The sequence below is a fragment of the Microtus pennsylvanicus genome, chromosome 1, assembly GCF_037038515.1.
Source record: "Microtus pennsylvanicus isolate mMicPen1 chromosome 1, mMicPen1.hap1, whole genome shotgun sequence".
Lineage (NCBI taxonomy): Eukaryota > Metazoa > Chordata > Mammalia > Rodentia > Cricetidae > Microtus > Microtus pennsylvanicus.
This window is the reverse complement of record NC_134579.1, coordinates 151,278,875-151,303,975: the sequence shown is the minus strand read 5'-3', so window position 1 is coordinate 151,303,975 and position 25,101 is coordinate 151,278,875. Positions and strand designations below refer to the sequence as shown.

The window sequence follows — 25,101 nt, the reverse complement described above, 5'->3', positions numbered from 1 at the left end:
ACCTGCTGTCGCCATCTCTTGCCGGCTACCAAGGAGCCAGGAATCTGAGAATGCCCCATGTTTTTCCCCCATAGTCCTGGAGACTCCAGTCTATCCTCGCATCAGCCCCACCTACAACCTTTTCGTGTTCAAAACCCTTCCCTGGCTCCTCGTTGTTCTCAGTTTTTTCACCTGGCATTTGAAGCCTGGGGTTTTTCTTTCAAATGCCTCATGTCTCCACCCACTCTGCATTTCGGCCCAGCCCCTTTCAGCTGCAGGCTTTTTGCACTTACTGTGTCTGAGGGCTGGAGCAGCCTTCATCATCCTAGGCCAGCTCACCTAGTCACACTGTGGACACCTCTGCCCAGCCTCTAAGGATCTAGCCATGGAGATCTAGATGCTCCCTGGGTGGGTCTTCCCACCCCGTCAAGAATTTTCTCCCTGCCAAGCCCTGCAACTTGTCCAGGTTATGCAAGAGGATGATAAGAGCCGGTTTTCTCATCCGGGCTAGAGATCTCTAAGACCTTTCTTTTCCCTGCATCTTTGAAACACACTTCCAACAGTCCATTCGACCTCTAGTCCCGGCGCAGTCAGTCCTTACCTGGGCCACCAGGTGGCGCATCTCAGATCCGATCCAAAAGAGGCAGCCTTAGGCCAACAAGTTCCCTGGGCCCCTTTTCTTCTGGAACATGAGCCACTGCAGATCTCCAATTCGCCTTCCCTGTCTATTCTCCTGGTACATGGGAGAAACCCTAACTCCAGCTGATTGCTTATGACCCCTCTGGGCTCAAGGCACCCTTCCTCGCTCTTCAGAATTCAAGGCATTGGTTCATGCTGTTGTTGGCTCTGCCAGGGAATCCTGGCCCTATGGAGTCTGATCACTGCCTGGGACTCCATTTCTTATGTCAGGGTTGGTTGGTTTAGTCGGTTGGTTTTGTTGGAGAGTCTGTATATAGCCCCAAGTTCTCGATCCTCCTGTTTCAGTTTCCTGGATGCTGGGATTATTGTCAGCTACCCTCTTTTCTAATAGAGAAACCAAAAAATGCAAGCAGTTGCCCAAACTATTTTGAATTCCTGCAGTGAGCTCCCAGGCTGCAGGCTGAAATGCAGGCAGGAACCAGCGGGCTTGCTGGACCATCAGGTGCCTGTGGCTCTCTGTGGTCTAATCCTGGCTTTCACCATTTGTGGATCACCTTGTCCAGTCTCCTCCAGGCTACAGCCAGCTAGGGGAAGCTGTTACAGCTCAAGTCGGAACCCCCACCCCAGAGCTCACGTGCTTAGCAAAGCCATGATCCTGTACAGAGCCATAACCTCTGCTACCTCCCTTCAGTCACAAGTTTCCTTGGGCACCAAAGCATGCCAGGCCTACTATATCCCATGCTGCACATGTGGTTCTCAGCATGCAAACATGCTTCCTTCAGATACATGGCTCACTCTGCCGCCTTCTAGTATCTGTGCAGCTTGTCGTGGAGCCTACTTTTGATTACTGTCATAAATATCACACACATACACACCAGATACACATATACCACACATGTGCCTGACATACCACACACACATACACCATATAACCAACGCCCCACATCAGCCATACCATGCACTACACACAATATACACTGCACACCACATATACACAGTCCATATCAGACAACATACACCACACACACACACACTGCCCTCTCCCCCTTCTGCCCTCTCCCTAGCACTACAGCTGAAGTCCACACATTGGCTACCTCCCTCCTACGGCACACTGGCTGGTGGATGGAGCTGTTCACTCCGGCGACACCAGCAGGCAGAACTGAGCCTGGCTGGTAGCAGCCCATTCCTGACTCTAAGGATGGCGGTACAGTCCATTGCAAGACTGGCTCCTGGCTCTGTTCCAGTCACTGTGGCCGCAAAGGACTACTTACCATCACTCCTTTCCCAGAGAAGCTAAACTTGCAGAGTTCTCTAGTGGATCATCCTACATTTTCAATGCTGGCCACCGACTCCACTAATTTCCCAGGAACCGAGTAAATGTGAGCGCTATCAGAGAGCCACAGACTTCTTCTGACCCTTCTCACCCTATCTCCAGCAGCTCACTTTAGCAAGGTGCCCTCCCCACACCTGTGAGCAAGCTCCCAGTCACCCACTGGACCCCATCCAAATGGACGAGCGGTTTAAGTCAGACAGCCGGAGCATACAAGCTAGAAACAGTGCCCCACACCCAGCGGTAGACAAGTCACTGAGTGGCAATGTCACGACTTTATTTGTGGTGCCTGTGCTTTGTCTCAAAAATACCTTCTCCCCCTCCCCAGACAACGGATGGGAAGGAGGCAGCAAAAATAGAAGACATCCCTCCCTATTGCACATGGACCCTATATACAGGCCCACCTGGCAGAGGCCAGTGGGACTCTTGGCACATTCCTGGATCCCTGCAGGGGAGGGGGAGAGGTGCTGGGTAGCATCACACGTGCGGTGGGACCCCGGGGCAGCCACTCTGCTCCTGGATACTGATCCTGTGTTTCTTGGTCCTTGCTTCTTTCTTGGTCCCATTTCTGGTGCCTGCCTACTCTCAGCAACATCTCCCTACCTGGCTCAGCCTCCCACCCCCATCCTGGCCTCAGAGGGCCCCCACTTGATTCTTGGGGACTCTGTGCTTTCCTCCCGGTTCTGAGGTCCCGAGAGGAATTATGGCTTCTCAGCAACTTCCCCCGGAGCCCTGTCACTCATGTTCACTCGGGGGAAGGGGTGCGCGTGTCAAAAGCAGCTGTATAAATATGGTGCGGGAACTCCTCCGGAGTCACTTGGAGAGTTTGCTAATGACGCGGATCAGTGCTGCATTCTCATCCTTGAGCCGCTGGTTGTCAGCCCGGAGGTCGGACAGGGCCTAGAGTACAGAGCGGAGTCAGCCGGGTAGTGCTAGGCAGGTTGGCTCTGGCCACTGCCCATCACAAGCCCCAGTCACCTTCAGCTCCTCCTCCAGCTCAGCTGCCTTGCGCTCCAAGGCCCTGCGCTCCTGCAAGGAATGGGGCTGTTCAGAAGCAGGGGGCGGCGCAAGGCCAAGACACAGCGGGCCCACCCCAGCAGCCTAAACTCACGAATCTCTCCAGCTCCAGGAGCGCAGGTCTCTCAGCAAAACGTTCTTGCCTCTGGTGAGGACAAAAAAGACTGGGTGTCACCTCGCACCCCTAGTCCAGTCAGAGCCCCGTCCCCGGGGAAGTAACCCTCCAACCAGCCAGGGCCAGGTCCCTTGCAACTGGAGCTCTGTCTCTCGCTGTCCCCAACACAGTTGGTTCTTAGGTCTCAGCATCTGTACCTGCGTGGCCCGCTCCAGCTCCACCTTGAGCTGCGCCAACTTCAGGGTGGTCTCTGTCAGGGCCTCACGAAGCCGTTCATTCTCCCTTCGAAGCTCCATGTACAGCTGGGAACACAGAGCAAGCAGGCAGGCTTAGAAGGGCCAGGTGTGGGCCATCAGCAGAAGCAGGTAGGGCATGAGGTGGGATGGTGCACCTTCCGGAAGCTTCCATCAGGCTCTTCATGTTCCTGCTTGGATTCTGGATTGAGGTCTCTCTGCGAACGCTGCCTGCGGGCAGTGGAGCCGCCATCCACAGTGCTGGACAGAAACTACAGGTCTTAGGAACCAGGCCCTGCCTGAGAGCCCGGCTCCAGCCCGCATGCATGAGCCAACCTACCTACACTCCAGGCTCCTCTCTGCTGGCCCCGCCTCTTCCCCCTGCAGAAGAGCCCTGAGAGTTCAGTCTCCATCCAATGTCCAGGCCTGCCCTCCCTCCTGCCTGCCCACCCTCCACACAGCATCCTCACCTCTGCTGGCCCCCTTCGCTCATGGCCAACCTTTCGGTGCTCCCTGGCCGCCTGTGGTCCCTGGCCCTGCCCGTCGGGCGCCTCTGCTAGGGAATCAGCGGTAATCAGCCCAGACACCACTACAAGGGCCCTTGTCTACTGTGCAGGAAACCTGACTTAGCCCCCAGTTAACAAAAAGACTTCATGGGAGAGATAGGATGGCTCCCTGGGGACCAATTTCCCAGATAGCAGACCTCACCTCTCTGGGCAGGGCCCTCAGCATTCTCCACGCCAGGGACCCGAGGTCTCCGAGAAGGGTCCTGCCAGGGAGGAGCACAGTCAGAAACAGGGAGATGGGTTCCATCAGCCCCACTTCATCTGACCCTGCTCACCAGGCTGGACGGGACAGGCTGATCTGGCTCAGGGGCCTTCCCTGCAACCTTCTCTGCTTCCTTCAAGTCTGTCAAGGTCACACCCTAGCAGAAAGAACATGGTCTGGAAAAAGGGCCTAGACTTGGACAGGACTCAAGTTCAGGTCCGCAGCCTCCTCCCTCAGACCCTGAGAACAGACCCCCACCTGTGTGGACCTCCGAGACTGTCGCATAAGGCGGGAGCGAGCCTTCCGCTGAGACTCGGATTCTTCATCACGCACAGGCATCTGGTAGGACCTATGTGGAGAAACCTGAACTCAAGAGCCTGCCCCTTGAGTGCTGTCACTCTGAAATGCATCTTAGAAGGGTGCACATTCTGGCAGAGAACATTTCAACTGGCCAAACAGGACCCCAGGGGAGCGCACACACAACACTGCTGTCTCAGCGCAGCCTTCCTCTGGTCTCTTTACCTCCGACGATCCCTGGAGTCAGTTAGGGGCGCTGCAGAGGCTGTGAGGACATTTGGCTTCACTGGGGATCCAGGCTCCCTCCTGGAGGGTGGAGCGGAGTGATCCAAAGAAGGAGGCATGGCAGCCTCACACCTGTAAGGATTCATTCATCAGCAAATAGTCCTCAGGCCTGCATTCTGTGCCAGGCATGGGAGGAACCACAGAGAGTAAACCAGCCATGGCTGCTGATGAGTCATTTCTGAGCAAAACATATAAAACAAACAGCAGCCAAAAAGGCAAGTGTGGAGCATGGGGAGAGAAGGTGCTTGGAGAAAAGAAAGAGAATAAGAGAGGTACATGTACTGAGTCCATGTTAGCACAGCAGTCCCACTGGGCCTGGGAGAAAAGGGGCATACAAGCCGACATGAAGAAGGAAAATCCCAAGCCAGCTCTAAGGACTCAACAGGAAGAACAAAGGCCCTGAGGCAGTCGGAGCACAGTGGCCTAGGAGTTTTACAGTAAGCATTTATTTGATGCACCCTAAGGACTTTCTCAGGATCTCAAATTCCAGGATAGCAACAGACCTGTCCCCCTGCCCCAGCCCCTGGTACTTACAGGGTAGAGGGCTCTGGCACTTTCTGGGCAGGGGTAGGGGTTATTCTGGCAAGACGGGGCTCCCTGGCCTGTGGGCACAGGAGAGAAACAAAGGAGGTACTCTCTGCCCCAAGGCAGGAGCCTGGATCCCACACACTTCACAACACCTACCTGAGAGGAGGCCTTTTCAAGGAGGGAGGAGGAAGCTGAACGCTGCAGACCAAGAACTCCCTCTGTACCCCTCCTTTCTGAGGGACCCAGAGCACCAGAGCTCCCTGTCTTCTGGAGACCAAAGCGCCTAGAGAAGGGAGCCTCTTCTGGCATCTGGGAGAGGAAAAGGTCTTCATTACTGAGCAAAGGTTTGACCCAGTTCCTCAGAGCCCAAGAGTATAGCTCCAGGAGAACCACCATAAGTCACAGCCAGAGCAGGTGCCACCAAAAAAATAGCTCTTTGTCCAGAAGGACCTAGGAGCCAAGTCAAAAGGCCACCTTCCTGAGTGGAGGTGGAAGTGTTTACCGTATTCCACCCACTGCCCCAAAGCTCACATCAGCTCAGGTGGTCAGACTCACCACAGGGCTCTTGGGGCTGGAGGACACAGGGGAAGACACTCCATTGAGGGCTCTTGGTTCCACGGCTGGATGATCTATGTGCAGAACAGAAAGGGACTGTCACACAAGATGCCAGTCACCTCTACTTGGGGCCTTAGAAGTCCAGGCCCATACTCCTTCCTTAGACCCAGGGGTCTGGTATCCCTACCAGCTGGGGCTTCTTCTCGCTCATCCTCATCCCGAATAAGGGGGCCCCCTGCCCCACCAGGCCGGCGCTCCTTTGACAGATCCTGCAGGGAGATTTTCTCACGGCTGCTCAAACGACATACAGAGCTCCTAGGGGAAAGACAGGGTGTCCATGTCCAAGTCTAGTGGCGAGTCCAACCCACTCAAGCCCAGGCATTTCTTACCTTCTGTGCTTGCTGTTCGAGGGCACCTGTGGTTCTTGACCTTGGCTCTGAGAGGCTTTCTTTTGGTTCCGAAGCTACAAGGAGGGAAGGGGGTAACTGGGGGGAAGGCAGAGAGCACAATCCCTCTCGTATCTTCTAGCCATCCTGTGCCACCTCTCCACCTTGAGGGCCATCACGCATAACTGGGCTAGCCACACTTTATGCAGGGTCCTGCAAACATGGGGGACTCAGTATCCTGACAGCACATTGGATCCGGGGCCTGTTCAAGCTCTCTTAAGTTTGGTCTCATCCAGCTGTCACGGGCCTCCAATCTTACTCCCAGAGGGATTCTTCTACTTCCCAGGAGCCAGCAACTTGCTCAGACCTCCTCCCGACCCTTCGGCACATCTAAGATGCTAGTCAACTCTCGGCAGCGCAGGCCAGGGCAGGTGGCTCTTTATGGTTATCACAGGCAGCTCTCAGCCTGATGACAATGGCCACTGTCCAAGACTAAAGAGGCCGCTGTCATAACCCCACGACTTGTCATAGCAGCACTCCACCAGGAATGCCACTTGCCCATGCCCTCCTTGCATCTCAGTATGCCACGGGGCACAGCTCTGGAGAATGTTCCCAATGGTTCTTCCTGGCTGGCTCCCACAATGCTTGGGCCACCTTACTAGATAAAGCACTTCTAGCCCATGCCATCTGCTTGGGGCCCATATCCACGGATCCCTTCACTCTCCATTTTCCTAGCAAAAGTGCTAACTAGAAACAGTGTTGCGGGTGGGGGGAGTTCAACCTGTGTCACACACAGGCTGTCTCCCTAATGAGCAGACAGGGAACTGGACACAGCCTCACCTCCTCCAGATATGGAGGTGCCCCTGTTCATAGCCCTCCAGCAGAGCTGGGCTACCAGGTGGGAACAGCAGGTCCCAGGACTGAGGGTGCCAGTCCTCCCAGTTACTGTTCCCTCCCTAGAGATGCCAAGTAAAGAGGCAAACTAGAGTGGAGACTCACGTCCTCCTGTTTCTGGGCCAGCTCCTCCAAAAGGTTCATCACTTCTTCATCAGCCAGGTCACAGGGACGCTGCCCCTGAGTCGGGAAGGAGGTAGATGATGATGATGTCCAGCTTTCTCCCCTGCCCTGCCCCACCATCTGACATGGCCCTCACCGCATGGGTCAGCGAATCCATGCCCCCACCATGCTCAGCCAGAAGACGGCAGGCGTCCTCCACACCCCAGTGGGCTGCTGCATGCAAAGGTGTCCAGCCATCTCCATCCCGGAGCTCGGTGTCGTAGCCAGCTTGGAGTAGCAGCCTAAGAGCCAGGGAGGCTGGGGTCAAGTGTCAAGCTAAGCCAATGGCTGATTTCAAATTCTGTTCTGTGGCTAAAGTATTACTGATCAATATTCAAACATCACACGATTTGCTGGCAACCAGCCCTGCCCCAAGCTCCCCTGTACAACCGAGCCCTCCCTTGGACCAGCAGCTACAAATCAAACCTGCAAAAGGTTCCTTGCACCACAGGGATCCCACTCTTCCAGTCCCCCAGTTAGAGGACTTAGGGCAGTGGTGAGAGGTGACAAGGTAGGTACAAGACTCCCCCACTGACCCAAGCCCATGAAGAGAATGTGACCCCCCCAAGGGACTGTAGTTCTGGAGCCACACTGTTTCAGAATACTGGCTCTCAACAGTGACAAGCACCACACAAAGACACACATGTGCACACCCTCTCCACAATCGTAAACATCATCACTGGAGTCCTAACTTACAGACAGAAAGAACAGTAGCGTCAGTGGGCGGGGGCTGGAGAGGCTGCTATACCTCTATGGTAGGCAGCCCTACTACACAATGATAAGATCCAAAACATCAGAATGCTGGAGCAGGGCAAGCCTGGCTTAGCCAATGACTTTCCAGAAAGCTACAACCTGGGAGCTCTATGAACTCAGCACGGGACAAAGCCTCTTTTGAAAAAAACGTAGTGAGATTCTGTGTCAATGAGGAAGGCCTCAAGCAGAGGGAGGCAGAGACGCTTGACAGACTGCAGAGCTCTAGGAGTCCCGCCTTCCTCACATTACCCAAGATTCCCCGTCCTCTTGTCCCAGGGCATGTTGGGCTTCTTGCTATACTCCCGCATGCTGGTCTTCTAGTAGTGGGACTGGGACATCAACCCAGCCATAAAACTTTTGACCTACAATTTGTCCTGCCTGCAAGATATGCTGGGGTAATGGTGACACAGAACTTGTGGGCGTGGTCAATCAAAGACTGGTCCAACTTGAGGCCCATGCCACAAGAGGGAGCCTTGATGGTCAGGAACCAGAGGCTGGATAGCCAGAGACCTAGGGTAGAACCAAATACAACTGGAAAAAATAAATAAACAAAAAGTCAATGAAATGATTCCTAATGCTATTCTGCTATACTCATAGATCTGAGCCTAGCCCAATCTTTACCAGAGAGGCTTCCTCCAGCAGCTGATGGGAGCAGATGCAGAGACCCACAGCTCAGGGAACCCCACAGAATCAACAGGGCTCACAGGGGCTCACAGAGACCGAAGTAACAATCAGGGGTCCTGTAGGAGCCTGCACTAAGTCCTCTGTATATATGTTAAGGTTGTTAAGCTTGGTGTTCTTGTGGGACTCCTAATGGTGGGAGAGGGGGTGTCTCTGATTCTTGTGCCTATTCTTGGGACCCTTTTCCTCCTACTGGGTTGCCTCATCCAACCTTGATATAAGGGTTTGCGCATAATCTGGTCTTACTGTAACTTGTTACGCTGTGTTTGGCCGATAGCCCGAGATGCCTGCTCTTTTATGAAGGGAAACAGTAGATCTGGGGGAAAGGAGGAGGTAAAGGTGAACTGGACAGAGTGGAGGGAGGGGAAACTGTAGTAGGGATGTATAATGAGAGAAAAACAAACAATTAAAAAAATAAAAAATAAAGACTGAATGGATATGGCAGAGACAGGAAAACCTCAGAGGGAGACAGCTAGCTAAACCTGCCAAAAAGGTAGGCTCAGGAATCAGCCAGAGACCCTGCCTCAAAATGTTAGGTGGAGAGAAACTAGAGAAGATATTACATGTCAACCGCGGGCTTCTACACATACAAGTGCCTAAATACATGCATGCATACACACCATACAACCATTAGCCAGACATACAACTGTGTGAAAACAAACCCAGTCTTCCTTGTAGCTAGCAATTGTCAATAATGAGAATTGGGTAAGTAGAACACAGGCATTAAGTGATGCAAAAACTTGTGGAATGTTCTCCTGACAAGGAACAAGACATTTGCTCCCGTTGCCTCTGCTTCCCGCTGACTTGGGATGTAGAGGCAATGGCAGGTGAGGCAAGTCACAACAGACCACATGAAGTGGGCGGCATGGCTGGAGCAGAGTGCAGCTTCTGCTCTTAGATGCTTAGGGCATCCTGTCCCCAAGAGGGGTGGGCTCAGAGCTCAGCCTCAGACTTGGGACTCATACTGACAATACAGAGGCTGAAGCCCCTCCTCAGGAGCAGAACTACACAGACAGCCTGTAAGTCTGGGGGTGGTAGGTCTTAAATCCTGCCTGATAAACCTGCCGACAACTTTACCAGTATGGAAAGCAGAAAGACAGGGAGGTTCATCTTAATTACATTTGGGGTTTTGGTTTTTACAACAGGATCGCAATACACAGCACTAGCCTCATATGCACAGCAGGATGTAGACAAATCTAGCCTGAAATTCCAGTAATACTCCTGCCTTTGCTTCTCAGGTGTTGTGATTACACATGTACAAGACCGTATCAAGCATACACACATACACACAGTTCTTGCTAGGTAGCCAAGGCTAGCCTAGAACGCACAGCAATCCTGCCTTGACCTCCAAAACACAGAAATTAAAGACATATACCACCATGACTAGCTTAATGTTTTTTAAAGACTGATTTTTATTTTTATGTGTATGAATGTTTTGCCTATATGCATGTGTGCATACAAACACACAGAGATAAACAAGTATCATCTTTAAACCTCTTGAGCACAGCTAGGGAGAGGGAAATACTCTTGGTGTTAGGTATACAAACTAGAAGCCCCAAAAGCTTCAAGACACAAAACAATCACTCTGGCTTCACTCACCTCATCACCTCGATATAGCCCTTGGCAGCTGCCACATGCAGGGCAGAGGCCCCGGTCCGGGGGTGCCGGGCCTCTGGCATGGCACCCCCATTCAGCCAGCACCTTGTGTCATGAAGCAGCAATTCTTCCTCAGCCCGCTTGGCTGCCTCGACATCCACACCTGGGAGAATGAGAGGTGACAGGTGGACTCACACAGGGCACTCTAGGAAACCCCGGCTGCAGTCTTAGCTAGTCACAGTCTCACGTGACTCACCAGTTCCCTGCTTGGACTCCGGAGGCTTGGACCAACCCTGTGTTTTCCAACTGTGCTATCCGCAGACCTGGGTACCACTGAGGGGTTTTAAGACACAACAGGCCAGGAATGGAAACCACAGGTCTTGACCCATGTGGATCAGTATCTCTTTTTTTTTTTAAGAGAAAACCTCATTTCCTGAGCAAACCCCGCACCTTACTCCATCTAAGTTGTCCTCTGCCTCCTGCTATAATCTATAACCCAGCAGCTTCACACACTGTCACTACTGGCGTCTTTTCCTTTCCAAGTGTAATTAAACCAAACAAAACTTCACTGTATAGTTATGTGTGGTGGCTCATGCCTCTGCTTCCAGTTTCAGTCTGAGCACAATGATCACCATCAATCTGAGCTACATAATTAAGTTTTTTTATAATTTTATTTGTTTTGTTTGTTTTTTTTTAAAAAAAAAAAAACCAGCCAGGCAGTGGTGGCGCACGCCTTTAATCCCAGCATTCAGGAGGATGAGGCAGGCAGATCTCTGTAAATTCGAAGGCCAGTCTGGTCTACAAGAGCTAGTTCCAGAACAGGCTCCAAAGCTACAGAGAAACCCTGTCTCAAAAAAAAAAAAGAAGAAGAAGAAAACAAACTATCTTTTTTTCATTATACCAATCCAAGTTCTCACTCCCTCCCTCCACTTACCCCTCTTACCCCCATCCACTCCTCAGAGAGGGTAAGGCACATTGCTTTGGGGAAGGTCTAAGGCTCTCCCTATCTAAGCTGAGCAAGGTATCCATCCAGAGAGCTCCCAAAAAGCCAGTACAAGCAGTAGGGATAAATGTTGGTGCCACTGCCAGTGGCCCCTCAGTCTGCCCTAGCCATGCAACTGCTACTATGGGGCTATCAAGAAACCTGGTTCTAGAGAAATTCCCAGGAATCCACAAAGATGACCCCAGATAAGACCCTAAGCAATACATAGTAAATTTCAAGCCAACTTGGACTAGAGAGTCAGATTCTGTCTTTGAAAACAATAACAATTAAAAACACGGCAGCTGCTGATGGGCAGTGGTGGCACACACCTTTAATCCCAGCACTCAGAGGCAGAGGCAGGCGGATCTCTGTGAGTTTGAGGCCAGCCTGGTCTACAGAGTGAGTTTCAGGACAGTCAGAGCTGTTATTCAGAGAAACCCTGTCTCTAAAACACACACACACACACACACACACACAAAGTTACACACCACACCTATATTCTCAGCACTCAAGAGGCTGAGGCAGGATTGCTTCAAGTTCAAGGTCAGCCTGGGCTGCAGCATTAGACCCTATCATCAAAACATAAACATCAAAACATAAAGCCAGGCAGCCTAGCTGAGGCTGAACCCCTACCCAAAAACACCATCCCTCACTGCAATCTTCATTCCTTTGAGTACTATGAACTCACAGAGATCACAGCAAAATGGTCTCTGCTGAAGAATGCTCTGTTTTCTCCTGGGAAGGTTATTAGTGCCTATGTTTTTATGATTGTGAAACTTTTTCACTTCCCAAAGTTCCTCAGAGTTGAGCTGTTGTACAATAGCTGGCAGCCAATGTGGACCCACCAGGCACTCGAAACTGAGATGGGCTGTGAATGTAAAGTATATTTGGAATTTCAAAATACAGGAAAATGTAAGGGCACCCGTGAACAGTTGTTTTACAACTTTATTTTGAGCACACAAGGCATGGCAGCGTGGCGAGAGGACAACTCTCAGGAGTCAGTTCTTCCCTCCCACCTTGCTGAGGGAGGGCCTCTCGATTCTGCTGCTGTGCTGTGTACTCTAGGCCACTGGGCCTGCCTCGCTCTAGGACCTGGGAGTACAGATGTGCCCCAGTGCCAACGGCTTTTTACAAAGGTTCTAGAGATGGAAACTTGGGTGCATCTAACGTCTTTACTGAGCCATCTCCCCAGTTCCCCTTACTGTTTTGACTGCGCCTAATTTGAATACTGGGTTTGTTTCTTGTTTTGGTGCACGCACTTGTGTATCTCTATGTGTGTGAGAGACAGATTTACATATCCCAGTGTGTGTGTGGAGAGAGAGACAGAGAGACTTACATATCCCAGTGTGTGTGTGGAGAGAGAGACAGAGAGACTTAGATATCCCTGTGTGTGTGTGTGTGTGTGTGTGTGTGTGAGAGAGAGAGAGAGAGAGAGAGAGAGAGAGAGAGAGACAGATTTACATATCCCAGTGTGTATGTGAGAGAGAGAGAGAGAGAGAGAAAGAGAGAGAGAGAGAGATTTACATATCCCAGTGTGTATGTGAAAGAGAGAGAGACAGAGAGACTTACATATCCCAGAGTGTGTGTGTGTGTGTGTGTGTGTGTGTGTGGAGAGAGAGACTTACATATCCCAGAGTGTGTGTGTGAGAGACAGAGAGACTTACATATCCCAGTGTGTGTGTGTGTGTGTGTGCAAAGAGAGAGAGAGAAAGAGAGAAAGAGAGAGAGAGAGACTTACATATCCCAGAGTGTGTGTGTGTGTGTGTGTGTGTGTGTGTGTGGAAAGAGAGAGAGAGAGAGAGGAGAGAGAGAGAGAGAGAGAGAGAGAGAGAGAGAGAGAGAGAGAGAGACTTACATATCCCAGAGTGGGGGGGTCTCAAACTCACTAAACAGCAGATGATGAATGAACCTCTGGTCTTCCTGTCTCCACCTCCCACGTGCTGGAATTGCAGTTTGCATGGCCACATCTAGTTTGCGTGGTGTTGAGGATCATGGTTAACAGATAAGCACACAACCAACTAAGCCACATCCTCAGCCTTAGAAGTCTCAAACTACATCTGTGGCTCACCCAGGACTTCCATTGGGCGTTACTGGCTTTAAATACCAACACAACGGGACTGGAGAACTGGTTCAGCCATTAAAGGCTAGGCTCACAGCCTACACAGGGAGGTGGAAGGCAGAGACTCACCAGTTCAAGGCCAGCTGGAACTAACAGAGATCCTGTCTGAAAACACCAGGGAGCAGGGCTTAGTCCACTGGGAGAATGCCTGCCTAGAAATGTAAGGCCCAAGTCAAGCCCTCTACACACAGTGGGCTCCTTTCTAGTCTCACTACACTCCCTCATAGCCAAGGCAACCAACTGCTCCCCTCAACATATATATTATACACTTCCACCATAAAGCTTTAAATGAGATCCAATAAACAGTCCTCAAAGTTGGTTCAGGATGTTCTTTCTCATCCCAAGCCAAGGCCAACTCTATCCGACACCAGCTGCAGCTTGGTGCTACCTGGTGGGAGCCAAGTCCTAGCCCTTTCTTTGCATCTCCTGGCCAACCTGCCTAACGGTGGTAGAGTTCAAGAATGTGTGGCTAAAGTCCATCTACAGCAGTCACAGAGAACAGGGCAGGCAAGGCCAGGACCGCCCTTTTCCTCCAGCCTCCTGCCTGCTTCCTTAAAGGGAGTCGCCCGCTGTTCCATCCTACTGTGGCAGGGAAGGGGAAGGGCGGAGTTCCCTGCTTTTCCTCAGCCACCGTCAGTATTCTTGTGCATGTTCAAGGGTAGCCTGTGTTTTCCACACAGCCAAGACCTGCTTGCGTTAATCAGTTTTGAGGTTGGCTGGCTAACTGCGTTTTTATTTTATGTGTATTGGGTGTATTGCCTGTGTTGTCTGTACACATGTGTACCTGGTACCCAAAAAGATCAGAAGAGGGCGTCAGACTCCTCTGGAAGTGGAGTTACAGGTGCCATGTGGGTGCTAGAGTTGAGCCTGAGTCCTCTGGAAGACCAGCAAGCGCTCTTATCGCTGAGCCACATCTCTGGCCCCTCCCCCTTATGTCTTGAGAGTGGGTCACTCACTGATTCAGCTAGACTGACTGGCCTGCTACCCCAGGGATCCTCTCTACCTGCCTTCCCCCCTACCTGCTAGCATTACAGGCGGTGGTGGGCTTGGGTATGTGGTTGCTGGGGAACCGAACTCAGGACCTTATGTGCAGCAAGCTGCTCTACTGAGCATATTCCCAGTCCTAGAAAACAGTGTGTGTGTGTGTGTGTGTGTGTGTGTGTGTGTGTGTGTGTGATACTGAATTTACTGTAAAAAAAACTATTACACTTGTTTTATTACATGAATGTGTATGTACCCTCAAGTACACTTGTGGAAGGCAGGGGACAGCTTGCAGAAGTTGATTCTCTCTTTCCACCTAGTGGATCCCAGGGACTGATCCTAGGGGTCAGGCTTGGTGGTGAGAGCCTTCACCCACTGAGCAACTTCACCAGCCTGAAAATAAAGCTTAAATGGCATCCAGCCACATCTGCTTTTTTTCATCCTGTCCCTGGCTCGTTTCCCTCCATAGCAGCTGGTAAAGTCATTATAACAGAGACCACATACCCTGTAAGGCCTGAAATATGTACTGTGCAGCCCTTCAAGGAAAAGTCAGCCGACCCCTGCTGGGACCACATGGTTATACATTGGGGCATCATCCACTGTCTGGTGGGGCACCGATCTTTCGGTCTCGCCCACAATAAACACTGTACTGCATTCCTGTACGCTCACCACCTAGGAGTATAAGGGCCAGGGCAGGAGCTCGGTCTGCAGCGTCAGCTCCTGCCGAGCACTCCCTCCAGGGACAGCTCTCCTCTGCTACTCTCCTGCGCCAGTCACTATCACAGTCCCCTGGGCCTGTCTCTGCGAGCTGCAGGCCTCATCTGTCCTTCCTGGATGTCGGGTTCCAGGGCAGATGGCACTTCCTAAGTCTCCTTCCTACCCTGTCCCCCAAGGGTGCTCCTCCTCCACAGACACTGTGCTTTAGAGTCTTTGCCAGGGGCCTGACCCTGCAGCCTGGACCACAACAGCACTGCTAGGACCTGGCAGCACCCATTCTTCCTCCTTCGGTAACCACATCCTGACTTTCCTCGCCCACATGGCTTCAGTGTGACTCTGCTTAAAGCCTAGTCACAGGGTGACAAGTTCTCCTGCACAGTGATGGGACCTGGGGCTGACATGAGATCATGTGCCAGTGTCACCGAGAACTGTGGCTCAGCCACTGAGGAGGGTGGGGCCACTGTGCTCCAGGTAGGCACCAGCCTGCAATGCTAGGAGCCTAGCTAAGCACCTGGGTGAGAGAGAACAGATCAGACTATGAGGCCAAAGTGGCTGTGGCATTAGGGATCCATCTTCAAAACTAAAACTCTAGGGCTTGGACAGGCAGCTCAGTTGGTAAAGTGCTCACCACACAAGCATGAGATCCCAAGTTCAATCCCCAGCATCCTTGTAGAATGCCAGGCATGGCAGTGCACCTGTAATCCTAGCACTAGGGAGGTAGCACAGGACCCCTGGGTTCACTGGCCAGTCAAACTAGCCCAATCATTGAAGCTAGTGAAAGACCCTCTCTCAAAATTCAAGGTAGACGACTCCCAACAAACATTCCAGATTGACCTGTGGTCTCCAAACACAGGTGTGCATGCATTCATGTATAAACAGGCATACGAAGAACTGAGGTTCTGCACACATTAAACAGAAACTCTATCTTCCCCCATTTTTATTACATTCATTTATTTGTGTATGTGAGTGAGAATTGCAAGACAATTTGAGGGGTTAGTTCCCTGGTCCACCAGCAGGCACCTTTTCCCTCTGAGCATCCAGCCAGCTCTGCACCCCACCCCCCTCGTTTATTTGTTTAGTTTGTTGAGTCAGAATCTCTTGTGTAGCCTTGGTTGTCCTGAAACTCACTCTGTAGGCCAGGTAGGCCTCAAACTCAGAGATTCACCTGCGTCTGCCTCTCTCAGTGCTGGGGTTAAAGGGATGTGGTAGGATTAAACCACCACACCCAGCTCTACTCCCAGGGTTATTAGCACCTGGGAACTACATTTAATGGCCTGTTTGTATGAATTTGGGAGCTCTATTACTTTGATTACTCTTGGTATCTCACACAAATGGAAACTCCGCACTTGTCTCTGAGTGCCTGGCTTACTTCATGGAGGTCTTTAAGCTTCATCCACATGGTTGGATGTGTCAGTTTCCTTCCTATTAAGGATGAATTGCGTTCTTTTCTCTGCAAAGACCACATTTTGCTTATCCTGCCACTGAAGGACTTCCTACCCTCCCTGGTACTGAGGAGGGAATTCACATACTAAGACCAAGTGCCACAGACTGAACTACTAAGCCACACCCAAGCCCTATCCCACTGTAAATGTGCCTGCAGGTAGCATTCTCATTGCCCAACAACACAAAATATAAAGAAGAGAACCAGACAGAGAGGCACACTACTGCATCCCAGCACTCAAGAGGCTGAGGCAGGAGCCCAAACTCAAGACCACACTGTACTACAGTAAGTTTCACAGCAGCCTAAGCCCAACTAACTAATTAATAAAATAGTAAGTACTGTGGATCATATCTTGGAATGCTTGTTTTGTTGTGATGTGGTGCTGGGGATTGAACCTGGGCTCTAGCCCACGCTCAGTAAATGCTCTACCAGTGAGAAGCTTCCAGTCCTCTCCCTATATATTTTTATTACTTTTAATTGTGTGTGCATGTGTATCTGTGCAGGGGCATGCACATATGTGTTCCAGTACCAGAAGAGGTATGAGACCCCCAGACACTGGAGCTGTAGTGACCCGGAAACTGGTACAAAGCAGAAAGCACTCGCTGGCTGAGCTCTCTCCAGTTCCTGTTTTTGTTTGTTTTACTTTTAACAGAGTCTCACTAAATTGCCCAAATTGACTTTCAACTCACACAGTAGTTCAGGCAGGCCTTGAACTCACAATTCAGGCCTGGAAGAGGGGAATCTTTTAGTCAAGAAAACTGCTCATTTGAAAACTGAGGGATGTACCAGCACAGGAAGAGGGAAGGGAAGTGCCCAAGTGGGAGAAGATCAGGCCACAGCAACAGGCGACCTTGTGGCATGGAAAGGGAGAGAAGTAAGAGCCAGGGGCTGCCCCACCTCACTGTTGGGGAGAGTAAAGCAGCAAGGCCTGCTGAGGGAGGTGCTTCCCCCATTATCTGGGCAGAGTTTACAGCATCAGCAACATAGTCTCCAAGTGACTGAGTAATGGAAGGGAGGAGGGCAGGCTAGACAGGGAAAAACAAGAAAGGTATTGATGCCTTGTAGAGGGAAGGGAGGAGGGCAGGACAACACAGTAAAGGGCATCTGTTTAAACTGCAATTCCATCCTTATGAAATGTCCATAACAGACAGATCCCTCCGACAGAAGGCCTTAGAGGCTGCCAAGGGTGTGGAAGGGAGCTAAGAGCTACAGATTTCTTTTGAAGGTGACTTTTTAAATACTTTGAAATCAATGTGGCATCAGCTCTACAACTCTGTGGACCACAGCACAACCACGAACTGCACTGTGAATGGGTAAACTACTGGGCATGTTGATTACAGCTCCAGCGGCAGCTTTAGTATAAAAACCACAGGTAGGCCAGAGGGCTGGCAGGGTAGCTCAGCAGGTAAAGTTCCATCCCTAGGACCCCACGGTGGAAGGAGAAGCCTTCCATAAGTTGTCCTCTAACCCCACAGAGCGTGAGCACTGACACTCATAAAAAGGTTTTAAAAGCAGCAGATGCAGTGCTAACACACACATGTAATCCAAGTACTCAGGAGGCTGGGGCAGGACTGCTCCAAATTCATGTAGTGAGTACCACATAGCAAGACCCCATCCCAGAGATATAAACAGGGCTTAAGAGCTGCCTCAGCACTGGATGCTCTTCCAGAAGACCCAGGTTCAATACCCAGCACCCAGGGCATCTGTAACCACAGACATCTCCCAGCCTCTGCAGACACACAGACATGCAGAACACACATGGAACGCAGACAAAACACCCAGAGATAATTTAGCAAATTCTGAGATGAAGCCCAGGAAAGCATCTATGGTGGTTGCCATAGCACTGAGGCAACTTTTCTGAGTTTGAAGTTTTACCAAAATAAACTCAGGGAAAGGGAAAGGGAGCTCATCTCAGCCGCTGTTACCCCTGCCCTACTGTGACCCAGGGAGGCTCCTGACTAACCTTCATCTCTTGGTGTCCACTCGCTACCAAGCATCCCCACGTGACTCACAGTCACCTGAAATTCAATGTGCCAACATGGTAAACCTACTGTCTCTCCATCCTGGGTGGTAACATGCAAGGACAGGGGAAACATGATCTGTTTGTCCTCTGTTCCCTCTTATCTCTTAGCTGGACACTCCCCAGTTTGGAACTGATTTCAGGGTACACTGGTGTCTTATGTTCCTGGAGAGCCTGCTAAGCTGCATGGCAGCCCCAGCCCAGCCTACTTCCTGATCCCTTTCCCTCCAGGCCCTGCACAAGAGAGCTGAGAGCCATCCAGCTATATCCCAGTTGGCTCTGGATACTATCTGTTTGTGTGTTGATGGGGTCTCATGCAGCCCAGGTTGGTCTTGAACTTACTATGTGGTGGAACATGACCCTCCTGCCTCCATCTCCCAAGGCTAGGATTACAGGCATGTGCCTGGACACTAGCTTCTCAGGAAGGCAGAGAGGGATCTCAAGCCCTGAACTTGCTATTAGGAACACACACACACATACCCTACCCAGGAAAATGAATAGGGCCAGACATAAAGATTCAAGATGCTCCTTACTCCTGGACAGGCCCCTGCTCACAGTAGCTCCATCCCTCAGCTCCTCGGGGCTGGAGTGACAGACACACTCACAGCAGTTATGGTTCTTATTCTGTGCCTTACAGCATCTCACTAGAGCCTTGGCAACCCTGGGGATAGGTACCACTCCCACTTCATGGGGGAGGAAACTGAGGCACAAAGATAGCCAGAGTCCAAGGAAATGGACTGGCCTTTAAGCCCAGACTCCCAGATTTCAAAGCTCTCAATCCCATAGGCCCACCTCGGCGGGCGATCTCTGCCTTCAGTAGCCCCTCCATGGCATCCGACTCAGCCAGGTCCAAAGGCAGGTCTCCATCACTGTTAACAGCGGCGATGTTGGCCCCATGGCTCAGAAGGTACCTAAGGGCAGGGGAAGGTCAGAGCTGCCAGACCTGGACCTAACTTCTAACCCAAGCCCTGCCCTTCAACCCTCGCCTCACCTGGCAATGTCCAAGTACCCACAGGAGGCAGCCACATGCAGAGGCGTCCAGCCCTCGTTGTCTGCCTGGTTCACAGTAGCACCCTGCTCCACCAGGAAGCGTACCACCTCCAGGTTCTCATCTATGCAGGCCTGAGGATGGGGACAGGCCCATCAGCTCTCCTCTCACCAGAGGCCCAACAAGGAAACATTCCTACAAAGGCACCAGGGCCAGGGAGAGGTATGGAAAGCAATGCTGATGGCCTTCGGCACGGGTTCCAGGGGTCCTCCAGCCACCAGCTGCTCAAGATGGTACCTTTTGTTACCCATGCTTGGGTCACCTGCACATGTAGAGCTCACGGAGACGAGGAGCAGGCTCCAAAAGGCAGACTGAAAAGTGGACATGGAAGAGGTGGAGCTGCCATCCCTGCATGTGACTGCAGAACATATTCTATAAAGCAGGGAGTCCCAGAGTCCAGCCATCCCAGGGACAGGGCATCTTGGGCAGACACACCCCAGGAATCCTCTTCTGGGGAAACCCAGGACCACGAAGCTTAATAAAGTCCATACCCAGGCTAGGTAGTGGCAAACACTCACCTAGCACTGTGTTCCACCCACAACACAGAAAAAAAAAATCACCCCAAAGAGACACACATGCAGCACATCTCAGAAACAGAGTAGAGGGCCTGGGGCACATTCTCAAAAGGGATGCCTAGGTTATGTTCCCTGTGGCCAGGAGTCCAAGCAGACCAAGTGCGGGGTCACTGAGGGCCTACCATGCACAGGTTTCCTCAGAACATCTTTTCCAAACACCCCACATTACACTACAACCCCGCCTCCTCACCCTTAAAACTGAAAGCTCGGGGAGAGGAAGGCCTCACCCTAGCCAGCACAGCACCGGGTGCCATAGGAGAACTGGTCTTAATCCCTGATGACCCTGGCTGGACACTGGAACCACTGAGTCTGGGGGGGGGGTTCAGTCCGGACTCCTGGGTCCTCACAAAAATTAACCCCCTTCTTCAAGCTCAACCATCTGGGAAGGAAGCTACGAGGGCCAAGAGCATGAAGTCATGGAAATTTAGGCTGCAAGAGGGGGGGCACACGTGCCCTGGGAACGGGATGAACTCTGGGCTTCACTCTGGGCTCAGTTTATTTCTACCCTGTTGTCATGGTGATGGGAGGGGGGGCAAGGAGGCAGATGGGCCTTTCCCTTTCAAGGACCTGGCCGGGTGCGGGCATCCATGTGAAAGATGCCTGAGGCAGGGCACTAGGGACCAAGAATCCAGACCCACCTCCCCCTCCCTCAGATGGAGAACTCTAGCCAATCCTCCTTCCTTAGACCTAGGGAATCCGGGCTTGCCCCCCCCCCCCAGACCCAGGTGTTTGGGCTCCCCATATCTCCCCTGTTCAAACCTAGGACTCTTAACTCCCAGCCATACCTACTCCAGACCCAACTCATAGCCATTATTGGACAAGGCAATTATTGGATAGGGGGAAGAGAAAGGAATGTCCCTGCCTTAAGGTAGAGGTTGGTTTGGGGCTTAGGAAACACTACAGCTTGAGGCTGATGCCCCAGAGAGGGTTTAGGACTGGAAACACTAAAAAGCCCAAGGAGTAGCAATCTGGAACGACTAGAAATCACCAGAGAGGATGGCCAGATGTCCCTGTTTTCCTGGGACCAAAACTAGCTCCGGGAGCTTTCCCTGTGGAAACCAGGGCAGTACTAGGAGGTGAACTACGCTCGCAGTACTCCAAACCCCAGCTTTCTGTGTTCTGGCCCTGTAAGCAAACTGATCTAATTGAATCTGATCTCCCAGGCTCCCAAGCCTCCTGCAAAGCTCTGAGGAGTCAGTTCACCAAGGTCTCTACAGGGTGGGAGGAGAGTCCCACCTGGAAGGCTGATAGGCCACTCCTGAGGTTACAGGTTCCTGTGGAGAGGGTGCTCTAGGGGCCTCCGGCAGATCCAGAGGAAAGGGATATAGTTGGAAGGGACCACTCAAGAGGGCCAGGGACTTTGGTGATCAGTCTGAGCAGATCTGCTGGACTGGTCAAAGATGCTGACACCCTGAGAGGGGTCTTGGGGAAACAGTACCCTGCTGTATGTAGAAAATGCTCAGACAGCCCTGGAAGCAAATTCCCAGTGTATACCTGCAGCTCATGCAGGCCCCAAAAAGGAAGTTTTCCACATGACACCTCTCACCATAGAGTCCTTCAGGGTGACCACTGGTCCCATTCCACAGATAAGAAAACTAAGGGACACAGAGAAAAGACATTCAAAATACAAGGGACAACGACAACTGACATTAGGTCAGTACTGACTGCCTATTGGTTTTGTGACTGTGTCTCATGTGTCCCAAGATGGCCTCAAACTCACTGTGTAGCTGAAGTTGACATTGATTTCCAACCTTCCTGCCTCCGCTTCCCAGGCACCTGATTTCTGTGGTAATGGGGATGAACCGGAGGCTTCCTGCCTTCTAGGCAAGCTCTCTACCACCTAAGTGGCATCCCAGCCCAGGACAGACAGATTCTGACGGCCTGTCCTCCACCTGTCAAATAGCCTCCCTTTGTTCCCCACCTCCATGAACAGCCAGGCTTCCCTCCTAGGATCCCGCTTCCACCAGGAACTGAACCACGGGGATCCTGGCAAGAGGTCAACTTGGGAGATGGAGGCTGCCATAAAAGAAGACTGACACTGACCCAACACTGTGACCAGAAGGAAGAAAAACTGGGATGGAGGCTCTGGGCTGACTAATCTTGTCTCTGGTGATCCCAACTTTGGAAGATGGGAAGATAAAAAGAATACCGAATCCAGGCAACACAAGATGGTCCTCACTCTCGGGCACAGATCACTGGAAATAAGAATCACAGTGTCTGAGATGCCCAGGGTTTTGGTGGTTGGGTAGGTTCTAGAAGTTGACAGGGTAGAAATATAGGAGAGAGGGCATAGTTTGTTTTGTTTGGTTATTTTGGTTTTTTGAGACAATGTTTCTCTGTAGCTTTGGAGCCTGTCCTGGAACTAGTTCTTATAGGCCAGGCTGGTCTGGAATTCAAGGAGATCTGTCTGCCTCTGGCTCCTGAGGGCTGGGATTAAAGATGTGCACCACCACTGCCCAACAAGAGGGTATAGTTTTTAAAGAAGGATACTGCCCAGATGATAGGTGGAGTGGCCATGCCTGTAATCCCACAAATGAGGGGGCAGAGACACAGGACCTGTGTCTGAGGCTGACCTGAGCTACATAGCAAGACTTTGTCTCAGGAAAAACAACAACAAAACCAAACAAGAGATGAGAGAAATAGCCCACAGCTTGGAAGATCGAATACTTAGAAGTTTCCAGAAAGGCAAATAATGTGGATAGAGAAAGAGAAGTCAAGGAGAAACCTAAGAGGTGGCAAGATCCCCAAAAGGGGATGAACCGAGAACTGAATTAAGAGGACATGGGAGCAGAGGATAGGAGAAAAGACAAAGATAGCATGGGATGACCCAACAGAGGAAGGATCTTTTCAAGGGAACAAAGGGTATATTAAGACCATCCTAAGGCCACTACGGACAGTACAGGTCACAGGTATGACACAAGGTGGACCCTCAAAGAGGTGACACTGAAGAACCTGGGCCTAGCGTAAGAGGAGGGTCAAGTCAGACTGCAGGAGGACGAAACCTCAGACCTGGAAAACTGCAGCACAGCCTGGAAAGGAGAAACACGGCCAGCGTAGGCACGGAAGTAAGCAATCTGCAAAAGATGTACGGAGAAAGGTGACAGCACAGATGACAGAGAAGAGGCGGCCACGGAGCAGGCGGGGCACTCAGAGGTGGCAGAGTCGGTAGGGGAGGTGGCTCAGGGCCGGGAAGGGAGGATGCCCTGGTGGCGCAGACCCGGGGCGCGGGCGCTGACCTGGTGCAGGGCGCTGATGCCGTCGGCGTTGGTGGAGTCAAGCACCGCGCGTGCAGATGGCGAGACGGAGGGGTCGGACGCAGCGCCGGAGCCGGGGCCAGGGTCGGCTGCGCGCAGCATCAGGCGAGCCTCGTCCAGATCGCCGCCCGCACAGGCCGCCAGAAACTCGGCGGCGCGCTCGAAGCGGACCGTGCGGGCACGACGCTCCGAGGGGCTCGGCTCAGCCCCCGCCCGCGCTCCCCACTGCCGCAGCTGCTCCTGCCGCCGCTCGCGGGCTGCCGCCGCAGCCGCCGCCGCCCCCGGGCCCGCCGCCGGGCAGTCCTCGCCCGACATCGCGCCGGCCGCCCGCCCGCCCACCGAGCGAGCGAGCGCCGGGCGACGAACAGCAGCCACCCGCCCGCCCCGGGGGCCGCCGGGAACCGCCGCACGACAAGCACCGCCCAGAGGCTCGACCGGCCCCCGGACGGAACGTTGACGTCACGACGCTGACCCATAGCCCTCTGGGAAATGGAGTCCTGATTGAGGAGATTTGCGTAACTAGCGCGGCTAGGTTAGCGATCGAGGACGCAGGCGGGCCTCGGGGAGTGCTGGGGAATGGATTCTATAAACTGAAGTTTTCACTAGACTCGCTAAATCCTGAGGAATATCTGGGAATCTGAAGCTAGAAGGGGTCGAATGAAAACCGCTAAAAGGCATGCCTTTAATCCCAGTACTTAAGAGGAAGAAGCAGACGAATTTCTGAGTTCGAAGTCAGTCTGGTCTACAGAGCGACTCCCAGAACGACCAGGGTTACACAGAAACCCTGTCTCGAAAAACCGAAAAACTAAAATTGCTTAAAGGAGGGCATGCCCTCAGGGAATGATGGGAATCTGGGTATAGAAGCTGCACAGAATGCCCAGGGGGCGGAGGGGATTCTGGGAAATGTAGTGTGGTTTGTAAAGTGGTTAAACGAAGGTGCTTGGGAAATGATGGCGTATAACGGAACCTGAAAGAGACAGAAATAAAATTCCCATACTTTTTGTGTTTTGTTGTGAGACAGGTTGACCCTCGAACTCATTATGTTAACTAAGAATGCCCTTAAACTGCTGATCTTCCTACCTCCATCTCCTACTTGCTGGGATTACAGATGTTTGGGGTTTTATTTTTGAGACCGGGCCTCGCGTGGCCTAAAACTCGCTATGTGGACCAGACTGGCCTCAGACTCACAGAAATTCTCCTCCTTCTGCCTCTCAAGCGCTGGTATTCAAGGGGTGCCACCACGCCCGGGCTTGTTTTGGTTTTGAATCTGCTGTTGATGGGGGATACACTCAATGAGGAAAAGCATTTGTCTGAGCAAACCCTTTGGTCATCATGACTAGAACCGAGCCTGAGAGTAGGCAATAAACAATATTTTAGGATGAATGAATGGGCTCCCTAAAGCATCAGGAAATTGACTTCTCAAACCAGATTAAAGACAGTAGCCGCCAAACTAATCTGAGTACCCACTTTTTTTTTTTTCCGAGGGTTTCTCTGGAGCTTTGAAGCCTGTCCTGGAACTAGCTCTTGTAGACCAGGCTGGCCTCGAACTCACAAAGATCCGCCTGCCTCTGCCTCCCGAATGCGGAGATTAAAGACGTGCGCCACCACCGCCCTGCTCCTGAGTACCCACTTTTAACACTCTGGAATAAAGTTCCCGTGCAAAGTTCAAGGGAATCAGATAACATAAAGTAAGCTGGAAATGTAGTCTCAGGACCACGCCTCCTAAAGGGTTCAGCCCCCCGACTT

The 25,101-nt window shown here is 51.9% G+C and overlaps 1 protein-coding gene across 2 annotated transcripts; it reads right to left on the bottom strand.

The window, feature by feature from the left end:
• Positions 1 to 2,194: 2,194 nt before the first annotated feature.
• Ppp1r12c (protein phosphatase 1 regulatory subunit 12C) lies at positions 2,195 to 23,764 on the bottom strand. 2 transcript variants are annotated; one of them, XM_075942052.1, is made up of 22 exons: positions 23,338 to 23,764; positions 19,470 to 19,600; positions 19,271 to 19,389; positions 10,222 to 10,381; positions 7,286 to 7,430; positions 7,132 to 7,206; positions 6,136 to 6,209; positions 5,934 to 6,061; positions 5,747 to 5,820; positions 5,348 to 5,500; positions 5,198 to 5,265; positions 4,604 to 4,735; positions 4,340 to 4,430; positions 4,155 to 4,238; positions 4,022 to 4,082; positions 3,784 to 3,869; positions 3,654 to 3,694; positions 3,472 to 3,574; positions 3,278 to 3,382; positions 3,060 to 3,110; positions 2,927 to 2,977; positions 2,195 to 2,848 (listed from the first exon to the last, which is right to left on the bottom strand). In XM_075942052.1, exons 1-22 carry the CDS (start codon positions 23,668 to 23,670, stop codon positions 2,762 to 2,764), a joined length of 2,352 nt encoding a protein of 783 aa, XP_075798167.1. In that variant the 5' UTR covers positions 23,671 to 23,764; the 3' UTR covers positions 2,195 to 2,761. The 2 variants fall into 2 exon arrangements, with proteins under 2 accessions (XP_075798167.1, XP_075798176.1); XM_075942061.1 differs by having other exon boundaries at positions 3,784 to 3,866.
• Between the last annotated feature and the right edge of the window lie 1,337 nt (positions 23,765 to 25,101).